Source organism: Dysidea avara, chromosome 4, assembly GCF_963678975.1.
Source record: "Dysidea avara chromosome 4, odDysAvar1.4, whole genome shotgun sequence".
Classification (NCBI taxonomy): domain Eukaryota; kingdom Metazoa; phylum Porifera; class Demospongiae; order Dictyoceratida; family Dysideidae; genus Dysidea; species Dysidea avara.
Window position 1 is genome coordinate 3057007 of NC_089275.1, and position 23511 is coordinate 3080517.

Genomic DNA, 23511 nt, shown 5'->3' on the forward strand with positions numbered 1-23511 from the left:
CCAGTACCTTCTCCTTCCGTGGTGATGTGGAATACTATGACCTTCGGTGTCATATAACAGATTCAGTGGCTGAAGCAAAGAGCTTAGTGCTGTTGTAAAAACTCCAGTTTTGAGATATATATGTGTTCTCTCAGATACACAGCAAATATTTCCAATACCATAATGGCTGTCAGCAGTATACAAATCCCACACTACATCTATTTCCTGAAGACATCTACTGTATTCAATTCTTCACGTTGCTTGCAAATCTATTTACTTGGGAGTTTGTTCATGATGATTGCACTTTGGTTTCCATACTGCTTGTTTTATGCTGACCTCAACCAGCAATCATCCAGCATTGCAGAGGGACTCATTCTCAGTAATTCCTGTTGCTGGCCTTCACTTCACTACTCATGAATCTGATTGTGAGCCACCATGGAGAACTTATGTGAAGTTTCCTGAGAGACAAAGTCTCCCTAAGGAACTGATCATGATTCCAAACTGTGGGACATTCACATTCCAGTTGTATGAAGTCCTTTGCTTGTACCATAGATAATATATCTATGCTTGTACTGAAAGCTATGTATCACACATAATGAAAGTGATTCATGGCAAAACATCCAAGTGCTTCTAAGTACACGTACAGATGTTTCCATCTTATTACGATCACATGGATTGGAGGAAGAGGACATCTAACTTTAGAGTTTTGCTCCCAGCCCCTGTAAATAATTGTGGATGGATCTGATGTATGCAGACCACTTATCAAACCTGTCATATATTGTATATAAGGTTACGGGATACTGTAAACCCCGCATGTACACTATCAATCATTTTTCATGATTAGGAGTTTTGATTTTTCTTAATGCAATGTTATCAAATATTTATGCATTCTTAACTTCTCATTAATCAACATGCATGTATGGAATTCAAATGTTGCTATGGAAACATGAGTTGTCCCCATGCCAATTAGTGAAAACTATGCGGAACCAAAAATCAGACCAATGAAGAACCATGAGAACTTACTAACAATTCTAAGGTTTGAAGAACATCACTTGTGAGTGACTGACAAGAGGATTTGTGAATAATGTGTATTGTTGCTGAAATATGACTACAATATGGCCTAAAGCAAGACACTGTCACGGATCACAAAATTAATTTTTAAATTGATATCACAAGCACTAGAAACATTATTTCTAACAAATGGCTCCGTCAGGACCTAGACAAGAAGCCAAACTAGTGGTCTGTTTATACAAAATGTTAACAACTAGTTTGACAGTCCTGATTTTTGGTTCAGGAAAATATCGCCATTAGTCAGCAAAACTACGCATGCGCTTACAGGTGCGCCAGTTGCTAAGTGTGTTGTTTCTATGTTATCTTGTACTGTTACACGTGTTTTCTTGTACCTTGTACCTGTGCAGTCAGCTTGCTAAGCCTGTTACCAGCTGATATACAACACAACAACACCAAGCTTAAGCCCGCCTTAATTACGTAATAAAATTTTTGTTTGACCGGCAGTCGCTCAGTATCCCGTAAGCTGTCATAACATTAGCAGAAGCCATATTGGCTGCCCAATTGCAACCACTTCACCTTTGGCTAAGACCATTGCATTTACTTAGCAATGATATATATATTATAATGGTTGATCAAGGGTCAAGACCGGGATTCACAAACTCAGTAGTTTTCAAGATGGCATCCATTCCATATGTGTTACCATGGCCATTATCAAGAAACAAAGGCATCAAGCAGAAATTGCAGGTGGACAGTGAATGGCAAATAAGATATGCAAATTATAAGCTGACCACGAGATATTATTTTGCCGATCAATTATGCAAGTTGCTCCTTTTTCAACAACCAGTCAACCTCTCTCAGCCAAGAAAACTTGCATGTTTAATTTATTTGAGTCTTGCACGCGCACTTTCAGAGGTAGCATTTCAGTAGAATTGTAATGTGGACAGAACACAAATGTGACCGAATTTTGGAAAATCACCCATATGGGCACATTTGACATATTAAATATTTAGTTCTGAAACACAGCATTGTAAGTTAAATTCCTACCCAATTAAGGGTAGAATAAACCATAGATACCCTGAATTACAAGAAAATTTTTAGAAATATTTGAAAAGTGCTTTCTGCTATTAACAGCACCATGCTAGTTTCAAAAATTCTAATTGTTTCAGGCACGACCATAAGAGTGATTTTCCAAAATTCGGTCACAAATCTAAATTAAAATCTCCATTTTGAGCAGGAAGCTCTAATCTGACAAAGTGGTTCCTCTAATTTAGAACCAGCAAGTCTAAACCCTACCAGTTTTTATGCTTTCTGCCAGAAACAGACATGTTTTCTATTTTGTCCCTCATAAATTTCAGGCTATAAGTGTATAATCAAATTTTGCAATTGCTTATAATAATTATGATGTCTTTTCTAATGATCATTATAATAGAGTATAATTGTTTACAAAGTTGTTGACAACACACAAACAAAAGAAACGACACACGTTACAAACACACAAGTAATATAGTTAGTTTACACACTGTTAAAAAAGTAATAAAATACATCATTACATTACAATAGTAGTGGATTGTAGTGTAGTCACATATTATATACAACTGGTAGGGTTACTGTATGTGCTCTCTGATCGTGTTATTCCTGTAGAGCAGTCTGTTGGTGTGTCATTACTACTAGTGGTAGCAGCTGGTTGTGTCTGTACTTGTCCATCCTCCAAGTTGGCTTGGCTAAGTCGTGATGTGGCCAGTTTAACATGGCCGGTGTACGGTGATGAATTGTCCATTACTGGTGCTCCATCAGTGAAAGCATCTGTGTAGAAATAACATCCACTATGAAACAAATAGATTTGCATGCTACTGTACTTTGTCCAGTTATTTCATCAACCAAAAATTAATTTCACTAAACTATCTTACAACCTACCTAGTTCTGTTAGTGCTTGTTTGGCTGCCTCCTTCACAGGATCAAAGTCCACCCTCATGAGGTATCGTAGTGCTTGTATGGCTTCAAATGCCTGTGTACACATGATCCAGTAGTACACTACTTGACAACACTATTAGTATTAATGCCCACCTTTAACTTTCCCATGGCTAGACAAGCTCCAATCTTCATTGATTGGTCAGAATGTTCAAACTTCTCACGATAGTAACTCACAGCCTATGACAGAAATGAGTGTTCAAATGTGTAGTTACTGTATATGTGTACATATGTATACACATCAGGGTTGAAACCAGGTCAGTACTGCTGACCCAGATAGTATGTGCAAAGAGCTCCATTTTGGGTACTCCAGTAACATAATTATAAGCATAAAACAAGTGGGTATGGCTTCGCATATACCAACAAAGTGTAACCTTGGTGATAAAATTGCGTGGCTCCATGTAAGCTTACAGACAGTATCACAGTCACATTTCCAATAAGTGGCATGGCTCATGAATAAAGCTGGCTTGCTGCAAGACTAGACTATGACTCCCTAAATTAATAACCGTGGCTCCACAAAAACCTGTAGACAGCAACGGACATGGCCTAGCAGTAAATTTCACCGATACAGATACCGATAATTATTGCCATACAATTTATACACCTCTCAAGTTAGCTATGTGTATAACTGCTCTGTTAGGATATTTATCCTGCACCTTTTATGCTAGAATAATGCTCAACACTATCCCTAGCCTGTTATACCCCAAGTTTGCTAGCACCAGGTCAATTTTGTCTGGTCTGATCCAAGTGAATTAAGTTTGACAATGTTGAAGTGCATTAGCACGTCATAGTCTAGCCCAGCTTCAATTGTGAGCCATTGGGATTTTGTGTTGCTGTATCATTAAGTATGGTAGTACGTAATAAGTAGGGATTGGTAAGAAATCATACGGCTTCATGATTTTTCACACTTTAAAACAGTCTTGCAACAAATTTTACCCAAAAAAACCACCTGGAATGCATTAGTACTGCTGTACCTTGGTTTAAAAAAGTGAAGTCATGTACAGTGAATTTTAAAATTTCAAAATTCACCTGTATTTCATCTGCCTGCCGTAAGACCTGGTGTACGGCTCCAGAAATTTCAGACAGCCAAGATAATGATGGTGGATTCACGAATCTGTGTTTTGACTACGTTTTGTCCACTACACCATGTTGTTCATCATTCAATCCTTTCTTGTTCTTATACGAGGATAATTGATAGTTGAGGTGCACGTCACCACCTGAACATGTGATTTTAACAAAGTGTGCTGTAAGACCAGGTTAGTAGTCAAGGAGTCATCTCTAGAATTTATTAATTCTGTATAGTCGTTTATAGTCTAACCAGTTTAGTTATTTACGAGGTAATCATGTCCTTCAGGGGTGGATACAGTCTTCTAAAAGGGGAGTTCCATTCTTAATGATAAATTCTCCAGCGATGTTTGACTGTTAAACCTTACCATTTAGGCTTTTAGAAATGCAGTTGAAGCCTTTAACAGTTGCTGTGACAGTTTTAAAGACAAAGACGATAATTATTTTAGAAGCGCTTATCGCATACGAAAATGAGTGATATTTGTACTATGCAGGAGTCTAACATAGCTAGCTAGCTAGCTGGGCATAAAAAGTAAATAAACTAGCTATTTAAAAAATTAAAATATTTTAAAGGAAGTAGGGATCGATATACTACACATGCTACAAAAAGTAAGGAAACAAGCTCAAAAATGTTACAGCTGAAACGAGAAACAATCCACTCAACAAAAGGTAAGGAAACGAGATTAGATGGCTACTTGCTAAAATGAGACACATTTTATTCCCTACTTTTGGCTAACATCTTCATCAAATTAGCCAAAAGTAGGGATTTAAAATGTGTCTCATTTTAGCAAGTATCCATCTAATCTCGTTTTCTTACTTTTTGTTGAGTGGATCATTTTGAATTTATTGCAACTTGTTCGTGGATGACTCAATATGAAAAATTGTCAACAAGGCCAGACTCTTTTAGTGCAAGCATGTACAAGACCATGAGCTAAACAATAGTCGAGCTAAACAATAGTCAAGCCATACAAGACTCATGTATACACTACTCACTTTATCATGCCATGTTCCATCCACAAACTTCCTGAGGTAAGAGGCTGTCAACACAAGATCATGTGATACACAGCAATGCCATACAATTACTGACCTGCTACCTGACTACACTGGGGGTCATCACTCTGTAGTAACAAGGAGACTGGCCCCAGGGCACCCTGGTTGAATGTACCCTCCAGCAATTTAGCCAGCTAGAGACAACAAGAACGTAATAATCATAACAGCTACACTAGCACCTTTATTACCCAAACACATGTGCACTGTTTCTATCATACATAACAATCAGACAAGTAAAATTTTGTATGGATAAATGAAGACTATCATTAGAGTTCTGTTCAACTACTCTAATAGAACATACACTACTACAATGAAACTCTATACAGTTTACTGTGTAACACATTAACATATTATTCCTCACCTCACGTTACTGAAGTGACACATCTGATGATAATAGTGTCTCCATTAGTATCACTGTAATGATGATGTCATCAGTTACCATAGTAACATTATATGTATCAATTTCACATAAAGTACAATTACAGGGAATTCCATAGTTGTGGCAGTGAGGTAAGAAAATTTTCAGAAGTAAAGTACAGCCTTTAAAAACCAGCAAGTATTACTATAGGAAATAACAAGTTGGCTACTAACTTGTTTCCAACAAATTTGTTAGAGAGCTAATTCACTTAAGCTGTCAACTGCTAAGCATACATCCCTCCAAAATAGACTCCCAATTACAACACAATTACTAAATACAGCACAATTACTAAATACAACACAATTACTAAATACTCACTTTATCCATCAGTGCTCTAAGACACTTCACCAGAATACCACTACAGAAGGGATCAAAGCATTCCTTACCAACCACATCAAAAGAGAACACTTACCCTCCCTCCTTAATGAAGTAGGTACTATAGTGGAATACAGTGACACACATTTTGAAATCTGATGGGTCTCCAACCTCACCCTCCAACCCCAGCATCCATGACAAAGTTGAGTAAACTGTGTGATCAAACAGCACCAGTAACAACTACTCAATGTTGATTCATTGGTTAAAGCATTTTAAACGTATACATATTTTGAAGAACACTCAAGTTGTTGTAACCAGAGTGATTTTGCAATAAAATATCTGAAGTTTCCTTGCTAAATTTATAATAGCGACCTTAGCATTTGACATACAATTAGTGGAATGCGTGCTTCATACACTCATGTACACTCATGTACACACAAACACACTGAGGTTGTTACCTTTGTTGGCCAGATCTGGACACTCACTCCACAATTTGGCCCCAAACTGTTTATCAAGAGCTATTGCAAACTCTTCACAAGTCACTGATAACATCTGTAGGATCACATGAGACAGTAACCACATCTCCTGTGACATCACTACTACACTGTATGTATTTACTTCTACAGCTCTCATCTGCATGCTATGTGACATACATAAACATATGTACATGAATACAGCAAGCAACAAAGAGGCTAGAAAACAGAGGCTCAGAAAAAAACCAGCGTGACAAGCTAGGTAAGAACTAATGATTGCTAAAAACTGAGACACTCACATACAGACAGACTAACACTCACAAACACACACACAAACTGGCACACTACACACAGACAGACTGACACACTACACACAGACAGACTGACACCCCACACACAGACAGACTGACACAGACAGACAAACAGACACTCACATCCTCCTGGGTGGTGATACTATTCCAGAATGAGATCAGGTGATCATTAGATGATAGTGCTGGTAGTACTACGGTCACATTGACACTATCACAACAACACTTGTAACATACAAGTTAATACTAACGTACATACTATAATCCCACATGTTAGTACAAGCCTAATTTTACACTAGAACACAATAAACGCAACGGGTGAAATATTTACAAAATTTAAAAAAACTTTTTGAGCACCTGTTGCACAATGAAGTAAGGTGATAACAGCAAAAACTTGGTAGCATCGTGATCCCCAAAGCAAGAGGAGTTTGAAAACTTTTGTTTCATTTCAATACTCCCAAGGAGATGGAAGATATGAATGTTAGTCAGCAATGGGTTTGCCTGTTCATAGAGAACCCAATGGTGTAAGTTGCATCTCGATAAAGGACTGCATTCGTAAGTTATGATCATTTAATTAAGCGCCTGTAGTGTATTTTCTGTACTGTCACTGTACACATCAATTATTCTGTCATTTTGTAGTGCTCTAACTTTGAAAGTTCTTGGCTTCTAGAGCTGAATGACCATTCCTTTGGCTATCTGGATAAAGAAAATGTAAAATGGAGTTCGAAAATGTGCTAACATGGGGGGTTCTTGCAGATCTGGTCAAAGCAAATTTTCAAAGTAAAAAAAATTATTCACAGTTTGTGTTAGCGTCATTTTTATTTCATTGCAATAATATTTGTACCTTCCTCAATATTGATTGGTAGATATGGCTCAGAAGCCATGTTTAATAGTTCTTGTATGATATCAACCTCTCTACGTAACTTCTTAATCCCATTGGTCATTTTGAATGTAAATGGACCAATTGACTCCAAGTGTTGCAATAAATATTCACAGTAGATAAAGTGTTGAATAAGAGCCTGATGAAATAATCACACTAAGCACAGTGACCTTCATTAAAGCACACACACCTTATCAACACAAGCCACAACCATGGGGAAGGTACCTGTTACAGATAGTAACATTAGTAGACTACGGTGGCTCAATAAATTATGCTATAGCTACTTTATCAGACTGTTGACTGACTACTAATACTACACCTTTGCTAGTTGTGGCTGAGTTGGTATGATGTAACCAGTGGCAGCTGTAGTCAACTAACATTTTGAACCATATAATTCACTCTAAAATATATAGTACAAGCTAAATAGAACCATACTTTGAGTAAGATCTCCTTTATAGCCATAGTAGAAAGTATTGCAATCTATCTAAATAAAGCAAAACCCACAATTAAAACTTTTGTAACTAGGAAGATGCAACCCGCAATTGAACCATTTCTTGAAGAATTCTTAAGGAAAAAGAGGAACCCCTTCTCTGGAGCAGTGTTAAACAATAGTATACTAGCTTACATAGGCATAAATTGTGTTGCTAGTAATGGTTCCTGAAATAGGTCTGCTTTGGATTAAACATATACAAATTTGGGTTATGATGACTAAGATATTAGTTTAAAAGGAAAGGGGGGGGGGGGGGGGCTACAGCCCCCTTAGCCCTAAATTCGCCCCTGACACTTGATTCAATATGTAACTTATTTGCTTTTCATGGAAGTAACCAATGTTTAAGGAGACAATGCACACAAGAGAAGATTGCACAAACATTTGGAGCTCAGGCATACAATTGTAACACAGCAAATGTACAATGTATCATCCATGTAGTTATTACCAAACTAAGTAGTGTCATTAAGCTGAAAATACATTACATTAATCATAGCTACTTTCACTAAACACTTCAACTAATAGATGATGTGGTGAACAATAACAATGAAATATGAACAATAACAAGGAAATATGAACAATAACAAGGAAATATGAACAATAACAAGGAAATATGAACATTCCAGGCAATCTCAACTATATACGTACAAGCAATTGCAATGAAATATCATTGCACTAAGTTTTGTCAGGTAGCACTGAGTAGCATACCAAAGCAACAGCTATGGATAAGTGTTAAAAGGCATGCTCCATTTCTATAATAAGTCATAAACAGGATGATACATAAGATAGTTAGCAATGCATTAACCGAGATGTATAATATACTACAATGTAGCATAGCCGAGTCAGTCAAGAGCCACCTTGGCCCACCTGGCTATTTAAGTCATTCAAACACAATACCTTACAGTAGAGAACCCAAGATCTTAGAGCCTGATGTAGATAAACTCAATCATAACCTTGTTTTACCATGAACTTGACGGTAGATAATTTCCTGAGGAGTATTACTACATGAGTGGAGGAGCTTCAAGGTTCAATCATCTTGTATCCTGTAATTAAATTCAAAATGCATGGTTGGTGTGATTATTGAAAGGTAGACTAGACACCCTTAATAATTACAATTTTGTTAGATTTGTTAATATATACCCCATTCCCATAATGTTTACCATTTTTGGATTCGGATTTTAGTCCTCATAAAAGTCAACCTGGTAAGTGTTACATGACTGGGCATTGTTGAACCAACTTTCGCGTTTATTGCCTTTTATGTATCTGCCATGTGTAACAGGCTGAACAAAAACTCGACTAGTTTGCATTTTTCTTGAGTAGTTTTTATTGGGGAAAAGCCAGTGGGCTATTAAATTTTCAGCCTTACCTGTTGAGACTTATGGTGATATATAGAGAGCAGGAACAGCAAAACTATCAATTTGTACAGTGACCATATATTTTATCAATAAGTTACTAGTGCAACAGTTTATCGATTTTTGGACTTGGCTCTGCGTTTACCATCCACCAAGGAAGAAGGCTGTATTCCAAAGTAAATCAAAGTAGGCTGTAAACCAAAGTTTGCAAGCAAGAAGGCTGTTCAAGCTTAGAAATGAGGACAATAAAGTTACGTCTTACACATACCTCGATCAAGTTTCCACGAACAGGCGAACACAACAGCGTATCACTTTTCAGTTTGTGTCTTGCTTCACTGTTTACTGAAGCAACTACTATTACATTTTTTTTTGGTAGATTTCCCAATGTAGTTAGTTACAAAAAATATAAAGTTGTATATGCATGACCACTTGATGTCTGTGATCATGTACATGTATGTATGTGTTTGTGTATAGCATATGTGCATTAATCCTTTGGTTTGATCAGCATCACCCAGCCTGTTATCATGCATACATTAAAATCATTGATCATGTTTGTCTGTTGTTGTATTATAGATACGGTGATGCAAGGTGTTTCACTGTCTCCGCAACATCCCCTGATACTGACTTACTACTGTATTAGCCTGACTAGACTGGCAGAGAAGTATGTTGAGTGTGGGATAGTGCAGCTAGCTGTTCAGCACCTGAAGAAACTGGAGATGTTCATGACTCTCACTGGAGTAAGTATTTACTTTGCAGTGTTATATGTACATTACATCTTTTTGTGTGCAAGTGCTTTCTTTTTTCATTTGCTTTACTTGTTTTCTTTTTTACAGGACACTTTGACATTAGCAAAATTATTGATGAGTTTTCTGTTCAGTTGTTGTGACTCCCAAGCAGCAGTCACTATCATGGTACAAAACCAGCTTCACCAGTCACTACCCTACTACATTCAAATGTTTGAGTTCAACACTTCTATTATAGCCAAGGGTGCTCTGGCAGTACATGTATTATCGGCTAATATTGACAGGCACTTTCTACAGCTTGTGAAACTCAAAGATAAAGAATTATCAAATGTTCAACAAATTCTTATGCTAGCTATTGAAACTAAAAGTCTTTACATAAGGTTGATGGATAGGCAGGCTTCAAATGATTATCATGTCATTGGATTTTTAAAAGCACTGAGACATTTAACGACCAGTCCTGACAACTTAGAAGCACTGGGATCATCTGTGTTCATCAACATTTATCACTCTATGCTACTAGAACCAGCCCTTCACGATGCTTTAAAGAACATTTTGTTGCTTATTAAAAGTGTATGCAGTCATGTTGGTATTGTGTCCAGTATACAGAAAGACCATGGAGACTTTTTGGTGACCTTAGAACAACTCACTGTTGGTGAGGAGTTGCAGGATCTTGTGATCGAGGTCATATGGAGTATTATGAGTGGAACTGATTCAACAAGTTAGTGCTGTACATCTGTGTTCATCTGTATTGTTTTAAGATTCACACTTGGTGAACCCAACATTAAGACACATGGTAGTGTGCATGTGTTATAAAAGAAAACATGATTTTCACACATGCATAGCTCCATGATTTCTTTTCCAAATTGCACTTATAGCTACCTGCCAGGTAAGGTAGACCATACACACCATATTTGATTGAAATCGTACCTAAAGTCTATCTTTGCTTTTCAAAGGAATTTACTGAGCCTTAAGATTTTTCTTCTTTTCACACACTGTGAATAGTAGCTACTACGTGTAATTTTGCCTCGAAATTAATGTATAAAGGTGGGTGGCTTTGGAGCCATATAAAGTACAAGAATAAGTGAGATCCATGCAAAACAGTTAGTCTATGAAAAAAGTCTGATAACAAGTTTAAGGTGGCAACCAAGAAATAAATGTTTTATGGATATACTGTAACCATCCCTTTATATGTTTGTATAGAAGTGGAGACTAATGGTGGTCTTAATGATGGGCATGGAGAAGAAGAAAAAATAGCTGATATGCTCAAGGAACTTTTGAGAAGTAGTGCACATTTCTTTCTAAGAAATAAAATGGCCAAGCATATTATTGAAATGAATTATTATGAGCTGAAATTGCAGTTTTCAGAAATTTTATGCATTTTGCGGTACCTGATGGCCCTGAATGAGCACTTGGATGTGTCAATGATTACTGAGAAATGTCACAATGAAATTCACTCTCTACTACAACTACTGTGTGATTATTCAGTGTGGATGATGTGCAGAGGTGTGTCACACACACACACACACACACACACACACACACACACACACACACACACACACACACACACACACACACACACACACACACACACACACACACACACACACACACACACACACACACACACACACACACACACACACACACACACACACACACACACACACACACACACACACACACACACACACACACACAAACACACACACACACAAACACACACACACACAAACACACACACACTTGTCTTGCCTTGTCGTGACACTGCCTGTTCAGGTCCACTGTAGCAAAGGAAGTAACGTTTAGTCACACTGGTGGAACACACTTCTTTAGGTGAACTTTCAGGCCCCCAGCATTCTTCTTCCATTGATGACAATGTTGGCACTGATGCTGTTCAAAGATGGGTTTAGCTCTTTCTGTTAAACATTTGTGATCTCCAGGCCTCCTAAAACTTCTGTCACAATCATTACTAAGAATGGATTGTTCAGGGGAAATACTGGCTTGGGTAGAGTAGTCACTCGTCTCACATTTATGTTCAGCTAGTCCTCCTCTTCTCCTGAACCAGTGCTCACATTTCTGACACTGGACTGCACCAGACTGTTCCTCGATAGGTAGCTATCTTTCTGTAGTGCACTTTTGACTAAATATCTCTGATAGATTGCACACTGCACAGTTCATACCTGAGGTGTTCCTGTTCATCATTGTCTACGATTGAATATACAATTGTCGCCACTGCTTCCTATCCGTTGCTCTATCATACCAGCAGCCATCACTTATGCCAAGAGACTACAAATCTGACTTCAACACATCTCTCCATCTTCTCTTGGGTCCATAAATAGCCGCACTTGAGGCAGCCACCTAAACAAGCAAACTACGTAGTAGTAAATGATGATCACCCATTCTTGCTACATATCCCAGCCATTCTCAATGATGTCTTCTCAGCTTGGTTGCTATAGTCTCTACATATCCCCATCGTCTTATTGTTGTGGTTAATGAGATGTGCTCCTCACATTGTTGTACCCAGCATCGTTTTGATGCACCTGTGGTGAAAGCCATATAATTGCTTCAAATGATGACGAAGTGGTGTCCAACATTCATTGCACCAAAGGCCTTTGAGACACTGGCTATCCTCTTATTGACATCTGCATCAATATTTCCCTAATCACCAATCCTAGATATGGAAACTGATCAACCCACTACTTCAATAACAAGGGGCTGCTGTTCATCCACAGACACTGAAGAACCAACTACCGCGAACGTAGTCTTAGGAAAACTACATAACTGTCAAAAAGCCTTCAACTGCCACTAGCGGTCATGCCTACCCAGTGAACCAGCACTGAGACACCTGTGCGCTAGTCAGATACTATGACTTGAATCAGCACCGGCAAATCCTCCTGGGACAGGACTAGTAACCTGCAGGACATGTCTCACAGGTGAAGGTGTGAGCACCTAAAGTCCCATCTGGACCTTCACCCACTATGCAAGACATGGACGATTGGCATTCACACACACACACCACACACCTGCACACACACACACACACGCGCGCACACACACACCTGCACACACACACACACACACCTGCACACACACACACACACCTGCACACACACACACACACCTGCACACACACACACACACACACACACACACACGCGCGCGCGCGCGCGCACACACACACACATACACCATTTGGAATTGTCTCAACTTTAATACAGTGGTTCTAGTTTTACTATTATACGTATGTCTTCAGAGACAATGCACGGCTTACTCACTATGGTTTCATTGTATTGCCTTATTAATGTTGTACCTAGTAAAAATAACTGCTCATATTATTTTCATCCTAAACACCACCATTTTGCAGGAGGCAGAGCTACTGCATCTACTGCAGCTACTACATCATACTAACTGAGAGCAAACATCTCTCCACCGCAACTTCAGTTCATGAAAGCCTTAGGCTAAAATTTTACAGTTAGGTACATAGATAAGTACACACATACACACGTTTTCACTTTTTACCGAGAAACCAGGTATGGTGCCCACAGCCAACCTGTGGCCAGCAGTGGGAATGTGCCTAGTTTAATAAAATATTATCTAATAGAACATTCAGCAACTCGTAATTACATGTTTTTAATACAATAGCATAATAAATGGAACACAAAACCTTGACAAAAATTCTGCTTTTACTAAAGTGACAGACAAAAGCAAGCCCAGAAACTGGAATTTGGGATTTACAGTACAGTAACTTTAATGTCAATTTTGATTTGTGCATTACTGGACTCTCTTTCTCACACACAAACATGCACACTCGCACACACACACACAAACATGCACGCACACACACAAACACACATTAGCACGTGTGCACACATGTATGTATCTGTGTAGTCAGTCATCTTATAGTGATAAATTAACGTCATTTAGAGGAGCACTTGAGGGAATGTAACTGGTCATTGATGCATCCAGTAGCATTGTTCCATGTGGTATTCTATTTCATTGCTAATACAAGTGATGATGGTAGGACACAGTTAAGAGAGAGTGGAGTACTGGATGTGCTTGTAAAGGAGGTACAGATATTGCTGCTAGTTCCTGCTTGGCACAAGGTTGTTTATTTGTATTGATATGTACCTGTACGTAACCCTTAAACCTACATAGTCCAGAAAAATGGACCAAAACTTTAATAATACGTGTGCAGGAGCTCATAGGTGTCCTGCTCCTCTGTTGCATATAAGCTCGAGCTTGACGTGTGCCTTAGACAAAGTGCAGTAACTTTCTTCCTATGGCTACGTATTCTACTTGTGATGCAATAAGGATTAAAACAATATGCTTAGGGTTTCACCCTAACGCTAAACTATGAGACCATAACTTGCTGTGTAAGCAAGCTTTTGGTAAAGAATCACGTGTGAACCCTTTACATACTTTTATAAAATGATCCATAACTCAATGGTGGTTGTTCCTAACAATTTGAAACAAATGCCATTCACTACGCCATTAAATTTTCCAACAATCTGTATAATTATGTGGTTAAAGCCACAATCGAAATTAAACACGTGGCAAGAAAACGGAAACGCGTGTTGCCGATATTCAGTGCTTCATAACAAGTAAGCCTTTGTGGCTACAGTCTTCATTTTAAACTTCTCCAAATATCCCAGTGAACAGACTTTAAATCAATATATGGTTTTAGGCTGAAGAGTCAAGTTACCCCAATTTAATGTCTGTATACTGTGTACACACGCATTCCCCAAAAGTTCTGTACAGGTTTAAGGACTAATGCATGTGTACATATATATGCATGTACACATGTATTAATCATCCTATGCTCACTTATATCCATTACATAATATACACTAGGTCTACATCGATTATGCCAGCATAATTTGGGTAGGCAAAAGCGTTGAGCATGATGCCAACATAATAGGCACAAGTTTTGCATATTTGGTATCTTAGAAGCTGAAACTCTGTACATTTCTAATAGTCTAATAGTCTAATAAAACATGCAAGCACAGTAAAAATAAATAATAATCAGATTTATAGCTACTTGTAAAGGGCAGAGTAGTTAAATATTGAAATACTCTAACAGAACAATAATCTCATGTTAAATCCTAATAGAACGTTCAGGGATGTATTAGATACTCATCAAGATATCGTTGTCTAAGAGCATATTTGGGGCACAACTGAGCATATTTATCGCATTATAGGGAAAATTTTGGAGCATTACTCAAAAGCACAATTGGCTGATACACACATACAGTATCCAGCTTCCAAAAAAATGCTGGTGTGAAAAAGGTGTGATGTGCCTACTTAATTTAGACATTACATGTGCATTTTAGTACCTTGTTAACTTGGCATGTACTTTTGTGCTTACTATTGTTGTGTTGTGGTTATTGTAGGGTCTTCATTACCTAGCTCAACTAATAATGCTAATCCTATTAAAATGTTCACGAGTGATGTCACAAGAATTGCTACCATCTGGACTAGTAGAACAGTTTTGTGTACATGAGGATTTCTTGTACCGAATTTCATCTAAGTCTTTACTGGCTGCATTTTCAAGTAACAACAAGCTTAACCTGAAGCTAACAAAAGTACTAGAATCTGAAGCAGTCAACTTGCTGAAGCTTCTTTGCAATAGTTCAAAAAATCCTAAGAAAGTTTTCTCTGTCACTTCAGCTCTCAATGCCAGTTCGGTCATTCACATTAATTTTTCTGATGTTAAATTCATGATAACGGCTCTACTACAGTGCAATCAAGCTAATCAAAAAATTTTCCATAATTGCTTTGTAAAAATGGCAGTGGAAGATTCATTACGGCCTGTGCACCAAAGTTTACAGGCAGATGTGGCTACAATTGCCAAAATGATCAAAGGGGAAGGTGGTCAATTACTTGACCAGTTATGGAGTCTCTCCATTCAGAATAATAGTGAGTGTCTATAATGTGTACAAGTTGAGCTTAGTCCTGAGAAAACAGCTAAAAAGAAATGTAGATTTTTCTCAAGAGAATTGACATTGATTTAGTCAACTAGATGATTAACGATGACAGTAAAGGAGTCAAGACTCAAGAGTAGACATGTATGGTTTGGTTTCACTATAAGCTCAGAAGGGACCATAATGTATCATATATTTTATGGCTTCTCATAGGAAATGTATGGTGAGAACTCTGACAAAGTGTCAGACATCTAAATGAAAAGAGCTGAAATATTTTTAGCAGGTCTAGCAATATTACAATAAGCTAAATTTCAAGTACCTGTAATTCCATCCGTGAGTTATTAAATGTTTTTGAGGGCTCAGCTCAATGTGTGCATAGGTCTATATATACTAATACTGTGTTTACTGAGTTATCAAGTTGCTTTGTAAAGTATTACCAAATGTGTTTATAAATCACACACATCTGCAATCAATGGGCAGGCATGGTACATTAATCTATGAGTGCATTGAATTGTTTTTAATAGCACAATCATTGGAAGAAACAGAAGACTACAGTCTAGTTCTATACTGGATGTGTTGTGTTATCAACTCTATGAGAGCAGTGGTGTCACCAGATCCTGTGGACGACAACCTAGCTGAGGTGTACATTCCACTTGATGAAGATAGTTTTCTGACAGTTGCAATGAGTGATATGCTATTTATCAATTTGTCTAAGCTCTCAATCCATTCATCCACTAAGATGGGAATGGTGGCATTCCATAAGCTTGTTTTGCAGATGACACATTTTGTTGTTCTGCTAAAATCACTCATCGCACTTAGTTTTGAAAGTAAGTCTAACCTACTGAAAGGCACATATGTATACAAGAAAGCTAGCTTTGTAAAGGAAATGAAACATGTACACATACCACATACTGTTTACATGCACTAGTATACAATATAACGTACAGTGAACTGTGAACATTTGCAGTCCAGTATCTACGTACGCATTTAATTTAAGAGTATCACTACTTTTATTTTCAGATATGCTGAAGAGGCCCTTCTCTTTGAAAATATATTCCCAAATTCTGTTGTTGTTCAAAAATAAATTCCCACAAGTAAACGTACATGATCCTACTGTAATAACCGATTGATTCAACACACTTCCGCATGTGCTAAGGAGTATCACTTGTTTCTTGTTGTTACTATAGTCACGTCTTAGCAATGAAATACTGTTCCATTTGTTCCATGTAGGTTGACCAATTCTCAGTTGCTTAGTCGAATTCTCCCATGTTGCCATATGTCTTCTTACTAGCCATACTCCAATTTACCTCATCACCAATGTAATAACCGATTGATTCAACACACTCATATCACAACTATCATGAAATAGCAAATGATGACAGTCTCATCAAAGATTACATAAGACAACAACATGGCTACAACAATGAACTAAAAACATAAGAGTACAATCGTGTGTGTGTGCGTGCGTGCGTGCGTGCGTGCATGCGTGCATGCGTGCGTGCGTGCGTGCGTGCGTGCGTGTGTGTGTGTTACTATAAATTGTCAGTCACTACACCTACACATTGGCATGGATCTCTTACAGAACCCAGTATAGTGACAATTCTAGAGCTAGCATATGAGAGGGTACAGCACGAATGTTGTGGTATGGCTGTAGTATAAAATAGGGTCTGTTCCCAGAAACTCATAATATTATGTGGCTTAATAATTATGATGTAAGATTTTTAAATAGCCTAAAATTGATGTTAAAAAACATGGAAATGCTTTAACTAATAATGCCAATCTAGACTGCAACATTTCCCCAAGATTTATTTTCAAAACTTATTAGGGCCATGCCCCCCCTCCCATCTCCCTTTAGAATCACCTATGGCCTAATATTAATGGTAGCCAGTAAACAGCTGATCCAGAATGGCAAATGCTGTCTGCAGCATTTTAGCATAGATGTTATTGAGCTGGTGGCTGATAAAAAAAATACATATTTCACTTTATACTCCCCCTCTTCTCTCTAGTGTTCAGGGGTGGGTATTAGTACTGTAGTTGCCTTCATATACAAAGAAGATGCATGCCTTTTCTTGCTCAAAGGTTATGGTAGCTGTGGCTATTACCCTAATTCACTTTGTTGTCATCCATTAATGTTATAAGTTTTCATGTATGTACAGTATGATGGTAAATGAAATTTACTTTTTTTTAATCTGATTTAATTTCCACTACTTAACACAAAAAGTACAAGAGTACCTACAACATTGCAGTGCTTGCAGTTTGTGTACTATTGTGTTATACGTATGGCTGAATCAGGCTGATAAATGAGTCATAATCTTTACAGGAATTCGACAAAACAATGATCTGATAAAAGTACCAGCCTCTACATTCTTACGACTGGAGAAGATATTCACAATCTTTGGAGACCATTGTCAAAAGTCATCTGAGTTTTGTATGATTTTGGCACATTCTGGGATTATTAATAGGCTGATGGATGGATTGTTTACTCTCTATGCTCTTCAGACTCACCACACAATGGACATTGAGTGGGTAAGGAACATGAACTGCTAGAGGTAGTGTGACTGATAATTTATAAGCTAATGGAAATTGCATACATCATCGTGTCAGTATCATAAGTCCTACCTTAGTATAATCAAGTCCACACATGCATTCAGAGTGACTTGAAATGTTTTCTCAATACATGTAGAATTGTTTTCAACAAGTTTCTATAGAATCAAGACACGGTAGTGTGTTATGCGGCCAAGAAAGCCAGCGCGCTACACCGTGGGGAAGAAAGAAAATGCATTTGCATGCTTGCATAGCTCCATAATCCCTTCTTGAAAGCACACAATTTTTGCATTGCATTGTAGCTGCCCTCCACCTTCAACATCCTATCATGCAAATTTAAGCAAAACCATTGTATGCATTTGTGAAATATACAAGCCCTCAAAGTTAGGCTTAATTTTTCATTTTGCAGGGACCTAATTTTTTTTTCTGCACACTTTATGAAAACCAGTATACAACACAAATTTGTAACTCCATTGCCATGAAATTTGGCATACATTAAGGATGTATTAACCCTTTAACCGCCATAGGTAGGGTTACCAATGTAAAAAAAACATCTTCAAAATAATTTGCTAACTGCTGTTACATGTTGAACTAACTCTCACTTGAATACAGCTGCAGTGGCAGTAAATTTTATTGTTTCCTTGAGGTGGAAATTGATTAAAATATCTGCAGATCATGAGATTATGAGCCGTAATTCCTGGAAACAATGATCTTTTATCACAATACTGCACTTCAACCTTCCTCTGTGAGCAAACCTTAACCAAAAAGTATTGGTGGTTTGATTGGTGAAGCATGATTGGTGAAGCATGATTGTCATCACTGCATCATTTAGATTTTGGGGTCCAAATATGGATTTTCGTTCACGAAAACCAAACGAATGATTGCCAAAACTTCCACACCACAGTAGTAGTCGTCCATCAACAAAGAACTTGCATACGAAGTATGGTTAAATTCTGAGGCTGCTAACCATCTGGGCGAGCCCAGTATTGGAAAAATCACCCGAAATGGCACCATTTTCTCATTACTTGCTCTCTCAACTACTTAAAACCAGAATTCTTGGCATAAAACAATGTTCACCTCAACAGCATTGTACAGTACGATAGTACTGTATGGTAGGGACGATGAAGGTGTGGACGTGGCCCGCAATATAATATCACCCAAAAACCTGCCTCGATTTTTCCTCACAACAACATGACAGTATTGGAGTAAAATCAAGCCCAAAAGTTCCTTCAGATCAACCCGAAACGTTTTTGTTAAGTTGCTATAGAAATTTTTTTTTTAATTTGACAGCATTTTACACTGCCTGCCTGATGCGTTCAGTCAAGCATAGCAGAAAACTGGGTAGAGCTACAGCCCTACTTCTTTCACGAAAATGTTTCAAATTCACTTAAGAAGAAAATTTTGTGAGCAGTTAGACTCAGTCAGTCGTCTGCCAAATGGGGGTTAGGAACCCTTTGATCCCCCAGATCCACCCCTGCACTAGCTGCTTCTCTTGTTCACTTCATCATCCAGACTGGTAGCATGCTTTCCTTCATGACTTTCTTTGTGTTTCTTCACATGATGTGTCAAGCAAACCGCATAGCTAAGTGCTACTATTACCATGTAAACAAAGTCAGTAAGATAACTGGATGAACTTCTAAGTGAATACAGTTTAGCAATAATAATCATGTGGTGTGTTATATACATTTAGGCCACTCCAATTTGTAATTATGTTTCTGGTCCACCACCCACATCCTTTTTTGGAGAATGTGAAATTTCATAAATACATGGGTAAAATGCCCGTATCAGCTTTTTGAAAAAAAATGGATTTCAGAAACAAATATTGGGCTGCAACAAGTCTAACTATCTAAGTGTCATAATTTGTATTTTATCAGTGAAAACTTGCAAGAAATGGTCTGAGTGCAGATCGATATACTCTAATAGAACAGTCAGTAAATTTAAAAAATACTCTAATTGAGCAGTCACTTCATTGTTGCTTTGTTGCTGAATTCCGCCCGCCCACACCTAAAACTGATTTTCAAAGAACCAGAAACATAATTACCAATTGGAGTGGCCTTAGCTAATTGCTGCATACACCCGTATATAGCTAGTGTTGTCATCAACTTAACTATATTTGTGTAATATTGTGACCGGTTTTATGAAAAGGGGTGTACACATCCAATTTACCAACTTTAATGATTCATAACTTCAGACAGGAAACTAATGGCATCAAATCTGGTCAATAGTTAGCACCAAGATTGCTAAATGGATAAAAAAAATTAGTTCTATACACAGCTCCTGTATGGATGAGTGTTAAATAACCTATTTTCAAAAATCCAGTTAGATTAATTTGCACTACAATACAGTGTGTTTAGTGGTCATGAACTTGCAGAAAAAGTTCACAAACAAGTATAAGAAAAATTAGGAATTTTTAAGCTAGAGTAGGGACAACATAGTACCACAATGAAAAGTACTGAAACAAGCTGGATTGGAGTAGTATGTATTGTCCAATTGCTGTAAAACAATAAGAAGCAAATATCCCTACTGTGCATTTCAATCTCCACAGCACAGTAGGGATATTGTTTTACAGCAATTGGACATTACATATATACTACTCTGATCCAGCTTGTTTCAGTACTTTTTATCGTGGTACTATGTTGCCCTACTCTAGTTTAAAATTCCTAATTTTTCTTATACTTGTATAACTAGCAACAAGAGCTTTGTCATTAGAAACTATAAAAATATACTGATAGGCATTTATTCTAATAACTTCAGGCTCACATGCTTTTCATCCTTACGGTAATTTAACACTCGATCTTGCACTTGATGTCTTTTCTAGTGATTTTAACAGCCCTGACTTGACGTACATCAACACGATTTTGGTCTATAGTGCTATTGCTAACCATAGTCATACTTAATCACATGAACAGGATAAATTCCCTTACAATTTCTAATAACAAAATCTGCAAAGCCCTTGGTGCTAGTTAAGTGTTAAGGAGGTGAACATTGTTTTATGCCAGGAGTTCTGGTTTTAAGTAGTTGAGAGAGGAAGTGACGAGAAAAGGGTGTCATTTTAAGTGATTTTTGACCAATACCAGGCTTGCCCAGATGGTTTGTAACCTCAGACTTTAACCATACTTGGTGTGTCACTTCTTTGTTGATGGGTGACTACTACTGTGGTGCGAGGAAGTTTTGGCAATCATTCCTTTAGTAGGCAAACCAGTCCAATTTTTAAATTTTGGAACTTTTTATATGCTCAATAGATAGAGTATTGTTTGCCGATCTCAGAAATATATAGAATTATGTAGCTACTTTGGCATGCACAGGCTTTAAAACTGAAAAAGGTGCATTTTTCTCTGGGGCTCCCCATACATCCTTAAGGAAAAATGGCACAATTGAATTAGGAAGCCGTCTAGCAACATAGACTGTCTTGAAACTGCAGTTGCTTCCAGCTGCAAGCTTGTACATTAAATGAAAGTAATTTCAGGGTTTATTGGATCTCAGCGATCTTTGCATGCTTTGTGTTAAGCAAATATGTTTCACCCACTGTACATTTGTCAGTACAATGCTATATACCCATAGGCAAGTGGCTATCTCAATATAAGTAAGTAGTATGAATAATTCTCTTTGATGCTGACACAGTTAATGAGCTTTATTAATACACTTAGAGACCTGAGGTGAGGTTTCTAAATGTCATTTAGAGACCTGGGGTCATGTGATGCAAATATTGTCACCACTTCAAAGTGATGAATGTCAATGATTTAATTAGTAGTTGTACTGTTGGGTTGTTTGAACGATTTGGGTATTTTCTGAGCGCCTCCATCAGCCATACCAGCACTGTACAAACTCAATTGTAGCTGATGAGCCAGCTCCTCAATGTGTTTCCTGGTAGCTATATTCACAACTACATACATCCATAACCTGCCTATTTAATTGTTGGCAGTAACAACCCTTGTCTCTCAAGTCGTGGCCATAGCAAAGTTTCATTGCTTCTTTGCTGGCTGTAATAAAGCTTTCACCTCGTGGCCAGCTGTATAAAACAAAGCCTGTGTCCCTTCCTAGCTGGCTGTAATAAAGTGCAAGGCTGGATCTAGCAGTACGGCCAGTACAGTTTTGGCAGTACCAACTTTTGGACAGCTACTTAAAAATAAGAAAAACAGCATATGTGATTAATGGCTAACCTCGTGCCTATTCCGTCTCAGATCGGGAATAATTCTTCATCGGTGGACTCATGATTTGATTTGCCAGATATTCCTTTAGTGCCACACCCACTTAGTTTTCTGATTAATGGCTTATCTCGTACCTACACCAGTCTATTGTTGCTTGTCCAATAAAGCGTACCATATTTCTGTGATGTAGTCAACAATGTGTATTATAATCTCCAGGAATAGTTTTTGATGTGACACAAACAAACACCATAACTCATGTATCGGTTGGTCTACCAAAAGATTTTTGAACTCTTGAGTAGACATATTTGGTCATACAGTTTTCATCATTAGACCCTTTCTTCACAAAAAATTGTTTTTAAAAATTTACAGACTTTAAAATACGCCTATTGTAATCAACGATTTATACTGTAAGATTTAGGCTCGCGCCATTGTGCTGGGTTTTTGCAGATCTGGTCATATTTTATTATGCTTATATAAGCAGTTGCATTTTTCTTTCATATCTTCTGTTACACAAAGCAACTTTTAGTGACATTTTAACTTGCATCTGTTGAATTTACATATGTTCGACTGTATATAGCATTAACTAATGTACTTACTTTAATGTGTGTATGTGTGTTCATATGTTAATGCTAAAATGCTCCTCTTTGGGTAGATATTACTCAGACTGGCAGAGCCGATTATGTACATTCTATCAGTGTGTGCTACTAATGATGACTTGCAAGGATATTTCAGGATTGCTCTCGTAATGTCATGTTGGTACTGCAGGGTGAATTTTGGTAGATGTGCTGCACTGGCCAAAGTTATTCTCAGTGTTCTCTTTAGACATTGACCAGGAGATGTTGAGGA

The 23511-nt window shown here is 37.7% G+C and overlaps 3 protein-coding genes across 6 annotated transcripts; 1 reads left to right on the top strand and 2 right to left on the bottom strand.

The window, feature by feature from the left end:
• Window positions 1–2404: 2404 nt before the first annotated feature.
• Window positions 2405–4326, bottom strand: LOC136254255 (uncharacterized). Its single transcript, XM_066046921.1, has 4 exons — window positions 3988–4326; window positions 3055–3138; window positions 2905–2995; window positions 2405–2793 (listed from the first exon to the last, which is right to left on the bottom strand). Exons 2-4 carry the CDS (start codon window positions 3091–3093, stop codon window positions 2576–2578), a joined length of 348 nt encoding a protein of 115 aa, XP_065902993.1. The 5' UTR covers window positions 3094–3138; window positions 3988–4326; the 3' UTR covers window positions 2405–2575.
• Window positions 4327–5022: 696 nt separating this feature from the next.
• Window positions 5023–8911, bottom strand: LOC136254254 (rho family-interacting cell polarization regulator 2-like). 4 transcript variants are annotated; one of them, XM_066046920.1, is made up of 11 exons: window positions 7903–8910; window positions 7787–7840; window positions 7658–7692; window positions 7432–7606; window positions 6714–6781; window positions 6265–6358; window positions 5904–6018; window positions 5810–5849; window positions 5435–5487; window positions 5111–5207; window positions 5023–5060 (listed from the first exon to the last, which is right to left on the bottom strand). In XM_066046920.1, the coding sequence occupies exons 3-9, from the start codon at window positions 7679–7681 to the stop codon at window positions 5485–5487; spliced, it is 519 nt and encodes a 172-aa protein (XP_065902992.1). In that variant the 5' UTR covers window positions 7682–7692; window positions 7787–7840; window positions 7903–8910; the 3' UTR covers window positions 5023–5060; window positions 5111–5207; window positions 5435–5484. The 4 variants fall into 4 exon arrangements, with proteins under 4 accessions (XP_065902992.1, XP_065902989.1, XP_065902991.1 ...); XM_066046917.1 differs by having other exon boundaries at window positions 7658–7840; XM_066046919.1 differs by lacking the exons at window positions 7658–7692; window positions 7787–7840 and having other exon boundaries at window positions 7903–8911.
• Window positions 8912–9887: 976 nt separating this feature from the next.
• On the top strand, window positions 9888–23494 carry LOC136252793 (uncharacterized). Its single transcript, XM_066045359.1, has 8 exons — window positions 9888–10043; window positions 10140–10767; window positions 11250–11552; window positions 13977–14155; window positions 15443–15968; window positions 16498–16800; window positions 18294–18499; window positions 23318–23494. Exons 1-8 carry the CDS (start codon window positions 9888–9890, stop codon window positions 23492–23494), a joined length of 2478 nt encoding a protein of 825 aa, XP_065901431.1.
• The last annotated feature ends 17 nt before the right edge of the window (window positions 23495–23511 follow it).

What these genes read in the sequence shown, in the direction of transcription:
- LOC136254255 (XM_066046921.1), bottom strand. Translation starts at nt 3,093, where the DNA reads ATGAAGATTGGAGCTTGTCTAGCCATGGGAAAGTTAAAG. An exon ending in TAGCCATGGGAAAGTTAAAG is followed by an intron (nt 2,996 to 3,054) that starts GTGGGCATTAAT and finishes ATGTGTACACAG; the next exon opens with GCATTTGAAGCCATACAAGC. An exon ending in ACAAGCACTAACAGAACTAG is followed by an intron (nt 2,794 to 2,904) that starts GTAGGTTGTAAG and finishes ATTTCTACACAG; the next exon opens with ATGCTTTCACTGATGGAGCA.
- LOC136254254 (XM_066046917.1), bottom strand. Translation starts at nt 7,711, where the DNA reads ATGTTACTATCTGTAACAGGTACCTTCCCCATGGTTGTGGCTTGTGTT. An exon ending in TTGTGGCTTGTGTTGATAAG is followed by an intron (nt 7,607 to 7,657) that starts GTGTGTGTGCTT and finishes TTATTTCATCAG; the next exon opens with GCTCTTATTCAACACTTTAT. An exon ending in ACCAATCAATATTGAGGAAG is followed by an intron (nt 6,782 to 7,431) that starts GTACAAATATTA and finishes ATGTGACCGTAG; the next exon opens with TACTACCAGCACTATCATCT.
- LOC136252793 (XM_066045359.1), top strand. Translation starts at nt 9,888, where the DNA reads ATGCAAGGTGTTTCACTGTCTCCGCAACATCCCCTGATACTGACTTAC. An exon ending in GAGTGGAACTGATTCAACAA is followed by an intron (nt 10,768 to 11,249) that starts GTTAGTGCTGTA and finishes ATGTTTGTATAG; the next exon opens with AAGTGGAGACTAATGGTGGT. An exon ending in TCTCTCCATTCAGAATAATA is followed by an intron (nt 15,969 to 16,497) that starts GTGAGTGTCTAT and finishes TGTTTTTAATAG; the next exon opens with CACAATCATTGGAAGAAACA.